This window comes from Sander vitreus, chromosome 12 (genome assembly GCF_031162955.1).
Source record: "Sander vitreus isolate 19-12246 chromosome 12, sanVit1, whole genome shotgun sequence".
In the NCBI taxonomy this organism is placed as follows: Eukaryota; Metazoa; Chordata; class Actinopteri; order Perciformes; family Percidae; genus Sander; species Sander vitreus.
Window position 1 is genome coordinate 7,962,396 of NC_135866.1, and position 18,430 is coordinate 7,980,825.

Below are 18,430 nucleotides of genomic sequence, written 5' to 3' on the forward strand. Positions count from 1 at the left end.
TATACTATGAAATAGCTGAAAGGTTGTTTGTGCATGCACATATGGTGTGCATGCATGTGCAATTCCTGCAGCCATACGTGTCTTCATTGGTCAGAGTTTTACTGTATTTGTACTAGTGGTATACCAATGGTGTGTGAAATGCCATAGCACTTACTTGAACCTTTGCATTCTTTTAATGTTATTCTTGTCCCGCTGCAATTAAGCAGGAGTATTGGAAAAGCCATTTGCTGTACAGCCATTGTCAGACAGTCAATGAGTGTTCGACAAAGCTTCTCATTTTCATCTTACAAGCAGTTAACAACAATGGAATGAAAGGTTACCAGGAGCATGGGAGGGGGGGGGGGGTTGATGCTGCACTGCTGTAAAGGTCAATTTATGATTATAGTAGGTTTCTTCTGGGAAGACGTTTTTCCTTACATACAGATGCACAAAAACATATTTAAAAAAAAAACAACTCACAAGTACAAGTACAACAATTTAATACTGGTCACAAACAAGTAGTGTATAATGACAACAATGGTGGGCATCTTTACTGTGTGTCATTAAAAAGACTTGCCAACCGTTTGTACAGTGTATTTCAGTACTATGGAGAGCTCCGTCACTCAGAATAACCTTCTTCCACTAGGGGTCGCAATTCAACCAGTTTTTCTCTGCGGAACCATCGAGCAACAGCTGCTCAGAACGGCGGAGTTGGGAGAGTGTGACACACTCACCGAACAGAATGAAAAGAAGGTAAACAAATGTATCATTCCTACTAAACATTTAGTTTTTGTAATGCGACCGTTTAAATGTAGGCTACTACTATTCAGTTTCATTCATACATTCATTCGAATGATTGCGTGTGTGTCGCCTTGCACGTAGTTTGGTCCGTTAGGCTAATTAATGTTAGCTGCTAGTTCAACGACAAGGCTTCGTTGACTGAACGCTGTTGGAATTTGTTCGCTATCCTCTTGCTTAAATTGCACTGTAACAACTGCCCAAAAACACAGCAACTCCTAGTTTCGGTTATACGTGCAGTTTAGTGTCACAAATTCCCCATACAATGTCCTACTTGCAGTTTAGTGTCACAAATTCCCCATACAATGTCCTTAATTAATTATCAGCCTGCTAAACCACCTGTGCTACCCCTAACATTAACCCTAACCTTAACCTGTCTCAAATAAGACCCTCATCATTTGGGACACTCAGTTTTTGGGAAATAATTTGTGACACTAAATTGAACGTAAGCCCCTAGTTTCTACGTCTAATAGCGTCAAACTATGAACTTGAATAGCTGAGCTGCTAAAAGGCGACACTGGTCTGTTGCACATAGATAGCATGCACCTGTCACAACCCTGGACCATAGAACTATTCAGTTCCTTACAGGAAGTTACTTGTGATTTAAAGTCAGCCAGTGAACACCGTGCACATGCAACACTGCATTCATTATTGTCTACTGTGTTGTCAAAACATACAAACCTAAAGTGGTTTTTCTTCAATGAAGGTTTGTTTATTGTGTCTGCCTTATCTAAGACATCAAATGTATACAGTAGATGAGCAATGGCCCTAATACAGAATCAATTCCTTGGTTTAGTCAATTAATAAATACGAACATAACTTCCTAATAGTACTTTTCAAGCAAGGATCCCTATGTGAAAAATAAACTGCAACTAAAGCAATAATGGGACACTAGCCTATACCACAAGACAAAAACAGGACATGCAATCCAATTGTTGTAAAAACAGGGTATAATAATAGTCATGCAAATCCAGCACATAAACAAATACAAGTTCAAATATATTTATAGGAACCGTACAGTCTGGTGGTTACTGAGCTTTATTATGCGAATACCGGTAGTATATCTAGTGGTCACACAGGAAGATGACACTATAAAGAAATGTTTTAAGGCATTATACAGTGTACATAAAGTTAACCACTTAACTAACAAATTCCATGTTTAAAGTAAAATAAGTTCTTCAAATGATGGCTGGATAGCTGCCAGAGAGGCTGGTTGAAATACACCATATTTCCAACTAATGTGTGGACAGGGGCTGGTGTTAATTTCCCTCGAGGCTTTCTACACATTTATGTACACATAAAAACAAAATGCCACTGCAGTTGTTCCCCTCCTCCAGTGTCTGGCACCCTGGCAAAATGCTGCCACATTTATTTCTTGCCAGTGTTTCTAACTGTTTTGGGTGTCCCAATGATAAATGGGCAGGGAATGTCTGTGCTATGGGTTGCTCACTGGGGCCACCTATACTAATGTTGTACTCATCCATTGTAAGGTGCTTTGGGATTTAAAAACTCCCATCAAATGACGAATAGGTTGTTGAGGTAAATGCAACTAAGGTGAACCTCTGAAAAATGTTTTCAGCACTGCAAGTACTTAAAAGTACAAAATAACTTGTAGATTTATAAAGTTTTTCTGCACCGTATCCCTTAGAATGTTCTAGAAAAAAAGGGCCCACTCTAATGCTAGCCTCCTTCAGTCCTCTCACCTTTGCATCCCATCGTCTGCCTCCCACAATGTTTCTAACTCTTTCTTCTGCTTTCCTCCAAGGTTCTTTGACACTGGTGTGAGGGGGTAAACCAACATGGCCACCCGCCGTGTTCCACTAGTCTTGCTAGCCTGCGGCTCCTTCAATCCCATCACAAACCAGCACATGAGGCTGTTTGAGCTGGCCAGAGACCACATGCACAGCACAGGTCAGATCCAGACGTCACACAGACACTGTGTCTGCTAATCGTTTGTATGTTTGATAAAGAATACAAAAATGCGATAAAGCCTGATTTATGTTTCTGCGTTAAATCCACGCCGTGGGTACGTACGTAGGTATGTGTAAATACGGACCCTAAGCCGTAGCCTGACATGCACATCTCAAAAAATGTAACTACGCTTCGTGGCGATACAGACTGCAACAACTGTGATTGGTCCGCTTTGACCGTGGCTTGGTAGCGTTGCATTTCCCTCTACTCATTTCCTGGTTCTCCTTCTCCGTAAACAACATGAAATAAAGAAGAAGGTTAAAGGTGCAGTAGGTAAGACTTATAAAACTAACTTTCTGTCATATTTGCTGAAACTGACCCTATGTTCCAGTAGAACTACATGAAGCAGGTCATGTACTACAGCCTGTAGTGCGATTTGCAAAAATCCACCGCTCCCTGTTCAGATGCACCAATCAGGGCCAGGGGGGGTGTCTAACTGCGTGTCAATCACTGCTCATGCACACGCATTCATTCTCCCTTGTGGGGGGAGGGGCTTAGGACACCGTTTTGGGCTTTAGCAGAAAGGGGGGGAGGGACTGAGAAGTTGTCGATGTTCATATTTTTTGGCTAAGTCCTGGATCTTCACAATCCTACCTACAGCACCTTTAACTTTCCCTCCTACAGATTTTCGACCGTTGTCAGAAAGCACAGGGGAGACACTTTGTTTCTCCGTCTTCACCGCAGGAGTCGGTACTCGCGCCGAAGCTAATCCCTGTCACTCTTACTCGCTCTAGGACACACACTCCCCAGTACACACACGCATGCCGGGTCTGCTATTCTCTTAAAGAAATAGGCTAGAATGACGCAGACACACCAGCGCACAAGTATAAACCTCCGGCCACTTACGTAGGCTAGGGTGTAAGCTCTGCATAGAACCCCCGCAGAAGCATAAATCCCACTTAAGGACCACCGATTAATATTCTTTATCAGACGCTTAACTATCTGTAAGCAGGGCAAGCGGTACTTACGGGCCCGGACCAATCAGGGGCCCGCGTGACTGGAAGATATTGATTGACAGCCGGGGCCCCCTATCGCATTTGGCCACTGACCAAGCGGGAGTGAGAACGGGTCAAATTCATTTCCTTGTTTCAGAGACCGTTGTCTTCACGTGTGTGACTCGAACATCTCACATTTACCAACAAAACGTACAACGAAAGACCGTGCAGAACATTTCAGACCGTCCTGCCAACCTGTAAACATTTTAACATCAATGTACGCTGTAACGTTTTTTCACTCTAAAGTCGCTGAAAGCTGCTGCTGTTTACATCCTGTCTGATCTCTGCAGCGGGCGGGGCTGCTGAGTTCCCCCCGCGACTGACACACACACACACACACACACACACACACACATCCACAACCACATCCACACACACACACACACACACACACACACACACACACACACACAATATCACACACGGTGGATGCAGGAAAAACTGGAGATGAGACGTACAGGATGACCTAAATTGAGGACAGCTACACTCGTTATTGTAAGTGCAATGCTGAGTTAAAGTGTCCCAGCCCAGGATAGGACATTAACTAAAAATGTAGGCTAAAGATCAACAAGCCACTGACACATATGTTCATATTTGATTCATTCAATAAATGATTACTTTTTGTCTTAAATCCACCAGCCATTTTCATATTATACCAACATTTGCAGCATCCTGAGCCTTTTTGGTAAGGTTCTTAGGAAATCTCAGCCCAGAGTAATTAATTAATAGTAATAATTATTAAGTTTCCTTTTTTTTTTTTTTAAAGAACTATACAAAAAACTTTTTTTGCAACTTTCACTGTCTTCTGCAACTTCATTGCAACAAACATACAAAAGACATCGCAGCTTTTATCGCAAAATCAGGCATTTTGGGCCGCAACAATACCTTTGTGTTTTTTCATTTGTTATGGTGCGCATTCACCAGTGTTTTGTTGTTGTTGTTGTGGTGCGCGTAGGCTACTCCTGATTTTGTCAGTCATCTCATCTCTTATATGCTGTGTCTCTATGATCCTATCCTGTCCTATTGATGGTGGCCTACTCGTGGACATTGCGCCGTCATCACGTGCTGTAGTAGGGGGGCCCGCCTTGATAATCCTGCTTAGGGGCCCGGTGTTGGCTCGTTACGCCACTGTTCTTTATATTAACAATAAACCAATAATTGGGTGTTGTGAAATGTTTCTCACACTGATGAACTGATATAGAATTATGAGTCAACTCTGCAGCACTACAGAGCGGTTTAGACCCTAGCTTACTGTTGTTCTTTTATGGCCTACAAATTTACTGTTTGGTTCAGTCTCGACAGTTTCATCAGCCTCGGTTCCAGCAGCACCTGCAGGCTGCTGTTTCCAGGAAAACAAGCCTTGATAAACTTATCTTTCTCTGATATATCCAGCACCAAACAGTAGATAAAGTTAGAGACTTTCTGGAAAAGAAAGTTGAGCACTTGGCAAGCTAAAGATGCAGATATTTGTCTTAGGAGTTGGTTGAATCCGAAAGCTCAAAGGAGAATGAGGCTTCCATACATACGCTAATGTGGCTTTGTGTCTTCCCTGATGTGAAAGTAGGCTATTTGCTAGCACATTAGCCATACCAACTTTATTTTTCAGCTTGTTGTGTAGCCATTTTGCCCCCTAGTGGTCTAAATATCTATTAATGCAGCTTTAGAAATCCCACATTGTTGTTATTTGCTGAACTTAAGATAAGAATCAGTACAAATCATTTTATTGATTCTTTACAAATATAAAAAACAGTTATCTGTCATTCTTTCTGATGCTGCAGGGACCTAAGTTGCACTCCTTGTTGATCTGTTTTCAGTCACCCCAGGCTGTGTGTCTTGTCATGTGATGCCACACCATGTAACCACGTCAGCAGACACGGCCTCCTTTATATAAACCCAGGCCCATTTACCTCCAAAGCTGCTCTAGCCCGGTCACATGGTCACAACAGCATCATTATACCTTAAGAGTTGTACAGGTCCTGAGTCAGTTCTCTCTTAGTCTAAGATGCTTTATGAATCCGTGCACAGTGTGGCATTTCAGTGGGCAGGAACATAAATAATGCTCTTACAGCTTCCCTTTGACCCCTAACCTATTAGACATCAGCTGACTAGTAGTTAGAGGGTAACCATCAGAAAATGGGGAAAAGTTTTTATTCTCCCTTTGCTGACAGATGATGCTACAGTTGCAAATACATCTGTTTTAAACACTAGAATTAACACAATTTGCTTCTGTATTTCCGTATAAAAGTTTTAGAAACTCATTGTTTAAGAATGATATAGGTTAATCCTTCACGTCACGATAAAGCGCCTTCATCACCCTGTTTCAAAAAGATCAATTGTAGCATTTGTCTTCATGTGTGAGATCTGACGAAGCACTAATAATACTAACATGAGTATCTCAGAGATGACTTTAGCTTCTGATTTATATTCCACATCCGTATCGGCTGTCATGAACCAGAAAAACGGTATCCATCTTCTTCTCTCCCTTCAGGTCAGTACCAGGTGGTGGGTGGCATCGTGTCTCCAGTGAGTGACGGCTATGGAAAGCAAGGCCTGGTACTGGCAAAGCACCGAATCGCCATGGCAAAGTTGGCGCTCCAGAGCTCCAACTGGGTCACGGTTGATGAATGGGAGAGCCAGCAGCCAGACTGGACGGAGACTGTGGTCACCATGAGGTATAAAACAACTTTATAGCAACATTAGAGTTCACATTGCCTCATTTGAAAAAAAAAAAAGTAGGTTTCCATGCAAGAGCATGCAAGAATTAGAGGATAATATCAGACTTGGGTTCCTCCTTCCTTGGTACCTTCAGTTGTTTTTCTGTGTTGGCAGAACAAAGCGCATCTTGTTTATCAGTATGTCCGCCACCCAGTAGCTGCCATTTGTTTCCATTAGCTTTTACCGTGTCCTGTTACATCCTTCTTCATTCTTGATGGCATATATGACAAATGTATTTTCTCTGCTGACATGACCTAGTTTTACCAGAGCACCAGCCGAGGCACACTCTTTTGCTGCTCCTCTGTCCGCCCTGCTTCATGCCAACTTCAGCTGCTTATGCAACAGCATGTTGCCAGGTTCTGGTCTCTTGGGTGCTGCCAGACTAGACTGGACCTACTGTATGTCAGGTCTGGGTTTTTTTTTAATTAGGTGAAATCAGCCGCACCTGCTGTTAAATTTACCGGCAGAGTAGGAATGGTGTAGTTGCAAAAGGCTGTCTGGGACGTGAATATGGGTGAAGAGAGGCAATTGTGATGTTAATAAGGCATGTCTATGTATTGGCCCACTCTGTGGGGGCTTTCACACCTACCTCATCGGTCCGGACTTTCGGACTTTTTGGTTTGATCCCAACCAAAATTAAAGGTGTGAAACCTCCCCTGGACTAAACAGCCGAAAGTTGGTCTGACCAATGTCCGGTTCGTTTCTAGTGTGAACGCATTTTATGGATGGTTCGGACTTTGTGACCAAATCCAGGAAGTTCTGGCAGTCGTCGTGTTATAAGTACAGGGTTCCTGGGCCTTTCTGTGTCGAGTTTGCATGTTCTCCCGGTGTCTGCGTGGGTTTCCTGGTGCTCCGGTTCCCCCCACCACTAAACCGTTGTAAGGCGCTATATAAATGTAATGCGCTCAGAGCAGACAGCTGTCGGCTATCAGAGCAGAGAAGAAATACGCAGTTCACTTGTTAAGTCGCAGTAAATGTACAGTGTAGGTTTCAGTTTGTCACTGAACAAATGCTGCAGCTCCTCAAAACCCAAGTAAAGTAACCGTGTCTTGCTTCCCAACAACGCAACAACAACAAAAAGAGCCGCGGAAGCACGGGGAGAGCAGCAGTCAGCTGGAAAAACTCGCAAAAACTCTGACACTAGAGAGAGAATAAGAGAGGACGGGGAAGCCCGTCTAACCAATCAATTACAACTATCGGGAGAGACGCAGCTCACGTATGTGATAAAGACAGGACGTAGTTATGTCATGTATAGTTCTTTAGTGTGCTTGCATAACTGCAGTGTGAGACCAAAACTAACCGGAACAAATGTTTAACATGTAACAAAAAACATGAAGCTTGGTCCGGACCTTGGTCTGGACTTTCAGGTGTGAAAAGGCCCTATATGACGTAAGTTATATATACTGTGCAGAAATATGAAATCTACAGTATTTGCAGCTGACCCAAGGGAATGAGTGATTTAATGGAACAAGTGTGTACAATACAGCATTTAGGCTTATTTTAGAAAAGGTCTCTTACACTTACACTTGCATCATTGGACTGCTTCCATTTTATTTCCTCTCCTTCATTCCTGCTTTGCATTTCTCACAAATCCCCTCATGAGTGTTTGCACAACACGGGTGCTGATCAAGGCATGAAGTGGCCTGTTGTTGTCCAGAGGCTGTGAGCAGGCCACGTCACACACACACACTCAAATGTGCCATAACATCTTTAAGCAGCTTTACTTGAAAACAGTTTTCCTTTTTTTCTTTATGAGTTCCTCTGTGGCTCATTGATATTCAGTTTGAATATCATTAGTTTGATAATGCTTTATTGGCATGATGGTTAGATTATAAAACGGTTTGCCTATGCACATGCATAAACAGAGTAAGAAAAAAAAAAAATGAATACACCGCTAGCTACTCAACAGAAGATAGAAGAAATACTCACAATTAGAATAAGAAAAAAACTGTATTACTGTTTCTAAAATCCCCCAAAAATAAATTCCCAGTCTCTTTCTCTCATCCCTTTGGTTGTTGGGCAGGTATCATTATGGGCGTATTCTGGAGGAGTATGAGCAGAGCACAGGAATGCACGACGACTTCAGTGGAAACACGACTCCCCTCTCAAGTAAGATCCTCTTAGATCAGATCTGAAACCCTTTGATCCCTGACTGTTTTCAGGCATTTCATATTTGGTTTTAATTTGTGGCATTGGCCGTGAATATCTCTCATTTTGGGATGGTAATTAAAAAATAAATGTAAATATCTCAACAACTATTTGATGAATTGCCATGAAGTCTTACAGATCCACATGTAGGCTCTTTTTTCAGCATATTCCTGTATTATATTATCTTTAATAAGCCTTCTAACAGAGTTAGAGTTAAGGATTTACATAATGTGCCTGTGCTTAGCAAAGTAGAAGCCTAATGGTGGTCTGTGATGCTGACCAACACTGGTTAAAGAGTATTAGGGATCGGTTTAATACTTTGAAGTGTGTGTGTGTGTGTGTGTGTGTGTGTGTGTGTGTGTGTGTGTGAGGAACATTTTCCTGGATTATGATTTATCAAAGTCATTAACGAGGATATTTTTTTGGGCCCAACACTGCCTAAAGATCTAATAACATTTATCAGGAAAAATAGGATTGGTTTAGGATTAGCCTTGAGATCTATCACATATTAAGTGGATAAAATATATTTTCCTATACATATCGTTTTTGGTTAATTCATTGTCAAATCTTCTAAGAAGTCAGTTTTCTAATGTTGAGATGTTTCATCTGCCTGGTCCATACTAAAATGTTCACTTACTTTTTCACTAATACCTCCAGTTTTTGACTTTTGCTTCTCAACAGTATGAGCACTCTTTGAGGAGACAGTTCAGTCATTTATTATTATGGGATTGTCATTTTTTTGTTGAATGTGAACTAGCCAGCGCTTCTTGAGGATTATGTCAATCGTTGTCATCATAATTTTTTGGTAAAATCATTTAAAGGAATTCAGTGATGGCAGACCTACCTTTTTGAAGATTAAAAAAAAAAAAAAATCTTCATGGGGTCTGAGTTCAGGCCAGCTTGTTCTTATTGTTTTGAGAAAATCTTTACATCAACAAGCATCATAAAGTATCTTAAAGTAGAATGTGCCAGCCGTGACTGGAGGCATTATGTTTTTAAGGTTGTCCGTCTGTACGTCCCATCCTCGTGAACACATTTTTTTCAAATTTGGCACAAACGTCCACTTGAACTCAAGGATGAACTAATTACATTTCGGTGGTCAAAGGTCACTGTCACCTCAGAAAACACATTTTTGGCTCAAGAATAACTCAAGAATTCATACGCTAATAATAACAAAACATGACATAAATGTCTAACAGGATAAATTATGAGGTTATGACGTTTTAAATCCCAAAAGTCAACTTCACTGTGACATCATAATGTTCAGAAAAAAAAACCTGCATTTATGCTAAACTGAAGCAAGCGTCCATAGGAGAACTTCCAATAGTGGGGAAATGGGAGCGAGAGCTCAGCCCGGAGGGGAACGTAATTAATTGGGAGACAGTTTGGGACAATATTTCCCATTGTTCCAAGAACCCAAATCACCAGCAGATCCACTTCAACATATGCCATAGGACAAATTAGACTCCTCAGAATAGATACGTCTCTAAAGTCATTCCAACTCCCTATTGCACGTTCTGTCAACCTGAACAAACTGGAACTTTCCTACACATGGTCTGGGAGTGTGAACAGGTGCATGAGTTCTGGAATAAAACAACATCAATAATATCTGATGTGATAGGATGTCGTATTCCTACTGACCCGATTGTTTTCTTACCTAATGACGACTCTAAATTACACCTGCTTGGGAGACAGAGGAAAATTTGGCTAGCCGGCTCAACCGCAACCAAGAAAATGCTAGCGCAACGCTGGCTCCCCCCCCGCTCGCTTTGTATAAAACAGTGGTTGGCGTACTTCCTAGACATAATTATGCTGGAGCTCCCCACAGCGAGGATTAACAAAGCCAAGTCATCGACTATAGACCTATTGGAAAACGCAGCAGCACAAGTATCAGTCCTAATGACCTCAGCACCACATCAGTTTGTATTTCTCTGTTTCTGTAATGTATGTTTTGCATAAAAAAAAAAAACTAACTTATTAACAGGCCATTATTCAACACCATAACTCAGAAACAGAAGGGAAGACTGTGACCATATTTCACATTTGGTTGGACCGAGTTGGTGACACTTATCTTGGACGCCCACCTTGAAATTGTGGTGATTGTCTAGATCTTTTGTGCTGCCTGGTTGAAGATGTGTGTTTGTTGTTAAGCATCCATGTTTTAGAATTTTTAGTCATGGCTACAACTTTGGGTTTTATCCTGTTCCTCTGCTAGTCCACCACTAGCTCATTGGTTTTATATTGCTCTCTATCTAGGTATTGAAATTGGGTGTTGAATGACAAGGCAATTTTCGATACTCGATACTTTTAGAGGCAATTCGGTCGGTGCCTAAAAAGTATTGAATTCGGTACCCAGCCCTAATGCCATGCCATGTTTTATTGTGTCATCTTTTTTTATGGTAAATATTCAAAGATTGCTTGGTTAGTAAAGTAAGCAGTATGTTACTCCGCCTCTCCCCTCAGGCCCCTGTCCCCAGTTGAAGCTCCTGTGTGGAGCCGATTTCCTCGACACTTTCAAGATCCCTGGCCTGTGGCGGGACGACCACGTGGAGGAGGTGGCCGGGCGCTTCGGCCTCGTCTGCGTCAGTCGAGGGGGGCTTCAGCCCGAGCGAGCCGTGCACGAGTCGGACACGCTCTCGCGGCAGCGTCAAAACATTTTCCTCGTGAGGGAATGGGTGAGGAATGAGACGAGCGCCACAGAGGTCCGCCGGGCTCTGAGAAGGGATCGGAGTGTGAAATACCTGATCCCAGACGCTGTGATAGAATATATTCACCAGCACAACCTCTACACGGAGGACAGCGAGAGAAGAAATAAAGGCACAGTGCTGAGGCCGCTCGCCAAACAGGCACAGCCAGTAAAGAGTCTGGATGACTGACAGATGGACGGCTGCAGCGTTGAAGTGTGAATTCACGCACAGATAGGTGATTCTCTTTAGGGACTGGAAGCTCTGTTAACTTCCACTGGACTGTTTGCACAACCTGCATAGAAGCACACCGGAATGTGTTCCTTCAAGCATCACTTGTTTTCAGTAGGAAACATCTAAACAGTGCTGTGTCTTTTGTTTAGTTTTTTGGATTCTTTTTTGGGCTTTTCCGCCTTTAATTTTTGACAGGACAGCTAGGTGAGAAAGGGGGGAGAGAGGGGGAAGACATGCAGGAAATTGTCACAGGTCGGATTCGAACCTTGGACCTCTGCGTCGAGGCATAAACCTGTCAGTACACGTGCACCTGCTCTACCACTGAGCCAACCCGGCCACGTGCTGTGTCTTTTTAATCCTACACATTGCAAGTACCGAGCCCCATCTTTGTGTCAATGAACATTTGTTTCCTAAAAGTTTTTCAATCCTTTTGTAGCTTTACACATTTCACATCATTGCAGAGTTGGATAAATTGAAATAAAATCCTGTATATTTGAAATATTGCTATCTGAGTGGTGTTTTCCCTTGTAGCTGTCTAAATGTATAAAATAATAACAATAACCATAACCACGATTTTAGAAATAATGAGGTCAGTATGAAGTCCAAGTACCCCCAACAACCCAAATCCCACCCTAACAACATGACTAGTTTTGTTTTACCATTCATATATATTTATAAAAATACAACATATCAGACTTTGTCAGAGATAAAGTCCTGGACTTTTCATTGTTTCATCTCTGTCCTTGATGTTTACACAGTCTACCAACCTTTATTAAAACAGAAATAGGCATTTCAATGTTTGACATTAAGATATATTAGAAAATGAGGACTAAAGACCTTTTGAAACGTACAACATGAATTGTATGAACAAAAAATGCCACCGTGTGTGTGTTTGTGTGTGTATAGTATATTAGTGTGCATCTTAATCACTCGGCTACCAGAACGCCCCATGGGTACGTTTTTAGTTGAAGAAATTTAAACTGGATCCTGTTTTAAATTTCCTCACATATGAAGGTCTTTGTTGGTGTCTCTACTCTGCAGCAGCCTCCCAACAGCAACTCATTGTGGATCTATTCAGTTTCCCCATTATCCACACACTGTGTCTACAAGCCTGTATTTTTTCCTCCGAAGGATTTAAAGTAATCTGACAGTTGCTCAGCTACAGGAGGTGTTTTCTCATTGAGGCCAATGGCTGAAAGCGCCACTGTGACTGATACTCACTGGCATCCTTTAAAAGACTGTTTGTGTGTGTGTGTGTGTGTGTGTGTGTGTGTGTGTGTGTCAGTCAGTAAAGGATTTAGACAGTGGGTTTGCTGCAGCCCGCCTAAAAGAGAGATTACCAAATTAATTGAGTTATTTAGGCGAAACAAAAGATATGACAGTCCTATTGTGCTACATTTTGGATCATTTTAAGCTCAGGTGACTCTGCTTTTGTGCTGTGCATATTACCCACACTGTGTGCTCCACTCAGCCGCATCCACAAGCGTATCCATTTTTTGATAGATCTTTGTGTGGTTTTATTCCATTAGGCTGAATGTTGAAGGCCCTGAATAATGATTTTAACATGATTAAAACCAGCCTCATTTTATACAACAGAACCAGGCCAAATCTGCCACACGTGGAACTCCATATATGTAAGTGTGCCTGTGTCAATTGAAAAAGCAGGTGTATTCATCCTAATTCCACATACAACCAATCTACATTATGTATGCATGTTCCAAGCATACAATATGTAGGGAAAGCATGAGGAGGATTGAGGGGTTACGTAGAGTCGACCGGGGGAGGGAAGTGGGAGGTAATCGGATTAAAGTGAATTTGGTTCAAATTGGGGGCTTTTGACAGCAGGTTCTGCACTCAGGCACAAGTAGCCGTCCACAGTGGACCTCGTCATCATTCACTAGGAGTAGGGAAAGCAGCAGAGCAACAAACAGCCAACATGCCAGCTGATTTCAACGGATATTGGAAAATGATTTCCAATGATAACTTTGAGGAGTATCTGAAGGCTCTTGGTGAGTATGTAGCAGGGGATAGTGGAGGACAGGCCCGGTAAAGGTAAAGGTAAAGGCATGCAGCAAACTTATCATCATTAGAGCTCTTAATAGCAAAGTTGGCATTATAATCCTCTACCGTTCATAGAAATCCTCATATTTCGACAGTAGTGGAGTAAGATTGCAACCATCTCGTATTTTGTTTCATATCTCACATTGTACAACAGTGAGAGAAATGCAAATTTGTTGTGACACTTAATATCTTTCAATTACTTTTATGTAACAACCATAGTTATTGTCAACAACATCTGGCATTTAAAAAAAATCTTAACTCAACAGGAATGTTCCACTTCACCTCAAAATAAACAAGCTGGATTGAAAATATGTTATACAGTCTGCTGCATCTAACTTTGTTTTAAATCTGTACATACATGTATGTGTCTGAAACTGTGCGAGTCCACTAAAATGCCCTGCTTCTCCTGTTTCTTGTTCATTTTCTCACCTTCCTCGGGGACCTGTTACAGAAGTAAACATCGCCATCAGGAAAATCGCCACCTTGTTGAAGCCTGACAAGGACATTGTCCACGATGGGGACCACATAATCATCAAAACCCTCAGCACCTTCAAAAACTACAACATGGACTTCCATGTGGGCAAAGAGTTTGAGGAGGATCTGTCTGGAGTGGATGACAGGAAATGCATGGTGAGCATTTGGAGTGTCCAAATGGAGGTTTCACTTGAATGAATGTGAAGTACACGTGATGCATTCAGGTTTCAAACGTTTGAGAAACCTGTTAAACCTTGCCGATCCCCCATTGGTGCAAAACCTGTAGATGTATAAACCTCTCTGTGGCAACACTCCAGACTATATGATGAGTTTTTTTTTTTTTTTTTTTACAAAACTTTCCACCTACTTACAAAACTTTCCTCCAATTTTTCACGCTTGTGTCAATGAATTGATGATACTGCAGGAAACGAAGTGGGAGAGGCAGAGAAATTAGACTCCCACTCTTTGAATAAGATTGTGTCCCTGAATACTGAATAGGATCAAAGATTATCCGAGGTCCCCCTTGAAAAAGCTTTTTTTGTATGCTGATTACAGATAAGCTATTTAATCTGTTTGGAGGGTGGCTGAGAGAAACGGGTCACGTGCATCTGTATGTGCAGATTTGATGGGAATAATTATTTTAAACGGGTGGAGGACGACTGAGCCTCTCACTCAGTTTAAATCTATATTCTCATGCATCCACGTCATATGACGTCAAATGACCCCATTTTTCGCCCTGACCTGTGGCCTTATGCAGACCACCATCACCTGGGAGGGAGACAAGCTGGTGTGTGTGCAGAAGGGAGAGATTGAAGGAAGAGGCTGGACCCACTGGGTGGACGGAGATGAGCTTCATCTGGTAAGAAAACATCGGCTCCTGCCATGAATATTGATGTCTGCAATTTGGACACTTTAATCCAAATCCAAAATGCCTCTCTGCACGGTATGTGTGGTGCATATTTTTGTGACTTGTGAATTGGCCCACTAGCTCTAGCAGAAGTAACATTATCCTGTGAGGTGCATATGGATGTAACTCATTTACTGCCATGTATTTTTGCATAAGGAACTACATCTAAAGATATACTGTTTAAAGGGGGGGGAGACAGACTGCTATTAACTGAAACCTCCAGTGATCCAGCACACAGCCACATTAGCCACTGCCATGTTATTATCTTGACTTTTTCAATCTAATTTCTGTTAGAAGAACTTTAATAACTTTTTAAACATCTCCTCTGTAAAATTCAAAGTGCGTTGCCCAGTGTGGCCTGTAATGAAATCATTAGCATCTGAAAAGACTCTAAAGTAATGACTTGCACATTGCCATTTTCATTAGCTCAGCATTATCAGATTCCCCTGTGTGTGATTACTGCTATCAAAGCTAAGCAAAAATAATCTGCCACATTATTTGGTTTAAGTGATGCCAACAGATGTTTTCAATCAGTCGGAAGTTCCCAAGAGCTGGGAGAGGGTTTTGAATGTGGAGCAACAGTGGCTTCTGCTGGCAGAAAATACTTTGCAATGTGGATACCAGAAGGTATTTTAGAAAACTGACCTTTTGGAGTACCTTAAATTATTCAACATACTGCACATCCAATGTCTCAATTCATACTTTACTAACAATTGACACATCCTCAGCCCCTCTTACTTATACTACTGTTGATAAATCAGACACATTTTAGAGAGATAGATAGATAGATAGATAGATAGATAGATAGATAGATACATAGATAGATAGATAGATAGATACATACATAGATAGATAGATAGATAGATAGATAGATGGATAGATAGATAGATAGATAGATAGATACATAGATAGATAGATAGATAGATAAATAGGTACTTTATTGATCGCCAAGGGGAAATTCAAGGTCCCAGTAGCTTAAAGACATCACACACAACATACACATACATCATTAACAGGATGATAAAAAACAAATCCACATGAATAATATTGACAATAAAAGAAAAGGTACTTAATAAAAAAAATCCACAAGAATGGGATGTACAGTATAAGCATGAGACGCTTGCAGTGACAGGGCAGGGACTGACTCTGTGATTCAGTCTGCATGGTAAGGTACTCTATGAGAGTGTGTGTCATGGTGGTAATGCAAATAAGTCCAACAGTGCAAGGAGAAAGTCTAGAGGCCAGCATTAAATATGGACAATATAAGAGATTAATGTAGACTTACAAATATAAAAACTATATGGCAGTGAAAGAATAAAGTATTTAAAAAAAAGACAGCATTAAATATGGGCATTATAAGGGAATAAAGTAGTTAAAGACAGTAGGATAGACACAAATCAACAGTCAATATTAGAGGTTTGAAGTAACAGGGTTACAGTGATTGTACTGTTTAGGGAAGACAGTGCAGGGCTTATGATCTGCAATCATTCTCCTCGGCATTCCAATTTGTCAAATTACATTCTGAGTCCGTTCAAATCTAAAATAAATCTGTTTTAATCTAAAACACTTGTCTTTTGTTCTCTGCAGGAGCTGAGAGCTGCAGGAGCTGTTTGCAAGCAGGTCTTCAAGAAGACCTAAGCTGGCTCTTATTGGACGAGACGGTGTCCCCGGCCTGACATTGGCTTACAGAGACGCTCCACACCCATGCCTCTGACGTACCATCCAACTTTCCCTTGGGTCATTTGTACATCTCTCCATGTGTCCATCTACCCATGTGATTTCCATTATGAATATTATTTTCACGAAACACACATTCATTTTTCATCAATAGCCTACTGTTGCCAAAGCCAATTCAAAGGGGCGGGGCAGTGTGTATCATGTAACATCACAAAATGCAATCCTGTAAATATGTCTCAGGGCAAGTGCTCTTTTAATTACCAAGGTTTAGATGTGTTGGACACGTGCATACCGCTACTGTAGGTGTAGCTGATCTGACAGGTGAGCCAGATTGATGAACGCAATGCTCTGCCTTGGAAAAGTAATGGATGGCAGTGAAGAGAAGAGAAGAGAGCAGTGGGTTCATCCCATTTTAGTTCTTTGAGTCATTCTGTGGATGGAAAAAGATGAACATCTGTGTGTGTGAGGGCTGTAAACGTCTTTGCTACGGATGCTTAGTCTCAAGAATGGATATCAAATGTGATGTGTGTATTTATCCCTCCCAATTCATTTGGGAACGTGCCATTGGTAGTAAAATGAATCAATCAATAAAGTAAACAGTGCTCAACAACGGCGCCATTTCTTTTGTTAATCAGACTAGTTGGAAACGGGGACAAGATTTGTATGGCAGTTCGGTCATATACAACAGACAAACCATTAAAATGATTGGTTGTTGTTTACTGAACTTTCACAGGCCCACAGATCAGCTGGTGGAAGCTCGCTTTTAATGCAAAAATGCATTTCCAAACGTAGACAAATAATTTAAGGGCCTCAAGGCTACTTGAGGATTTCAGTGAGTGAAGCGAGGCCTGTGGAGCCAGCTAATCTGTCAGCTCACTTTGTGCATTGCCATTTCCGATTGGGCAGTCATTATAAACTGTCCAAGTCACTTGCTCATTCGCTGCTGCTACTGCTGCTGCTGCTGCTGCTGCTGCTCGCCCTGCTGTGCAGCCTCCAGCCGCTTGTGCATTCACGCCCCAACAGCAGCCCAGCAGCTACCTGCGGTCTCTGTTTATTTATGGTTCCCCTAAGGGGTTGTTATTGATCTCTCCCTGCTCTTGCTTTGGCGGGTTAAAAAAAAAAAGATTGCGTCAGACAGAGGTCGAAACAGAGCCTGGCGCCAGGGTGAAGACTGCATTTGCATTTATTCTCAATAAAACATTTCTAAGTGCAGGGATGGTCTGGCGGGAAGTCAGTAACTCAACTCTTATTTCGATCAGCAATCAACAAACAGCTTCACACAGGAGAGAACGATGTAGGCCTATATGCAGCATTTGACACCGGGAGACTGGTTTCACATGTATCTGCTGTTTCTCTGTGCTCACTAGGCCTACTTAGAGCATGATTTTGTGACATGACAACTAACTTGCAAAGCAAAACCATGGTTTAATGGACACGTAGCCTTCATAGCGTCCACAGAGAATGGACGGTGAAGTAGGAGACATCTTGAGTCCCAGTAGTTGAAATTGTAACCCTTAAGATTTTAGTCCTGTTTAATTTGGCGACACCTGTGGTCACTGGTGGTAATGTTACGAATATTTTAATAATGTCCCAGAGTTCCATTAGAAAGGACCCATTTATTGATTACTGGAAGCAGGAAATGCACTTTAAGCATTTACATGCATAGTTTCCTGTGAATCTCTTGAGCATATGCACCTCATTTAAATGTTAAGTGTGTGTGTGTGTGTGTGTGTGTGGGCGCCCTCATCCTTTTGCAACCTCCCCCAATGGCCATGTAAAGACTGAAA

General features: G+C 41.7%; 1 protein-coding gene across 3 annotated transcripts; it reads left to right on the forward strand.

Moving 5' to 3' along the window:
* The first annotated feature begins 659 nt into the window (after positions 1-659).
* On the forward strand, positions 660-17,245 carry rbp1.1 (retinol binding protein 1, cellular, tandem duplicate 1). Of its 3 annotated transcripts, none has more exons than XM_078264207.1 (5): positions 660-732; positions 2,543-2,688; positions 6,232-6,415; positions 8,482-8,567; positions 11,070-12,022. In XM_078264207.1, the coding sequence occupies exons 2-5, from the start codon at positions 2,577-2,579 to the stop codon at positions 11,480-11,482; spliced, it is 795 nt and encodes a 264-aa protein (XP_078120333.1). In that variant the 5' UTR covers positions 660-732; positions 2,543-2,576; the 3' UTR covers positions 11,483-12,022. The 3 variants fall into 3 exon arrangements, with proteins under 3 accessions (XP_078120333.1, XP_078120334.1, XP_078120335.1); XM_078264208.1 differs by lacking the exons at positions 660-732; positions 2,543-2,688; positions 11,070-12,022 and adding exons at positions 14,037-14,215; positions 14,817-14,918; positions 16,554-17,245 and having other exon boundaries at positions 6,334-6,415; XM_078264209.1 differs by lacking the exons at positions 660-732; positions 2,543-2,688; positions 6,232-6,415; positions 8,482-8,567; positions 11,070-12,022 and adding exons at positions 13,461-13,533; positions 14,037-14,215; positions 14,817-14,918; positions 16,554-17,245.
* The last annotated feature ends 1,185 nt before the right edge of the window (positions 17,246-18,430 follow it).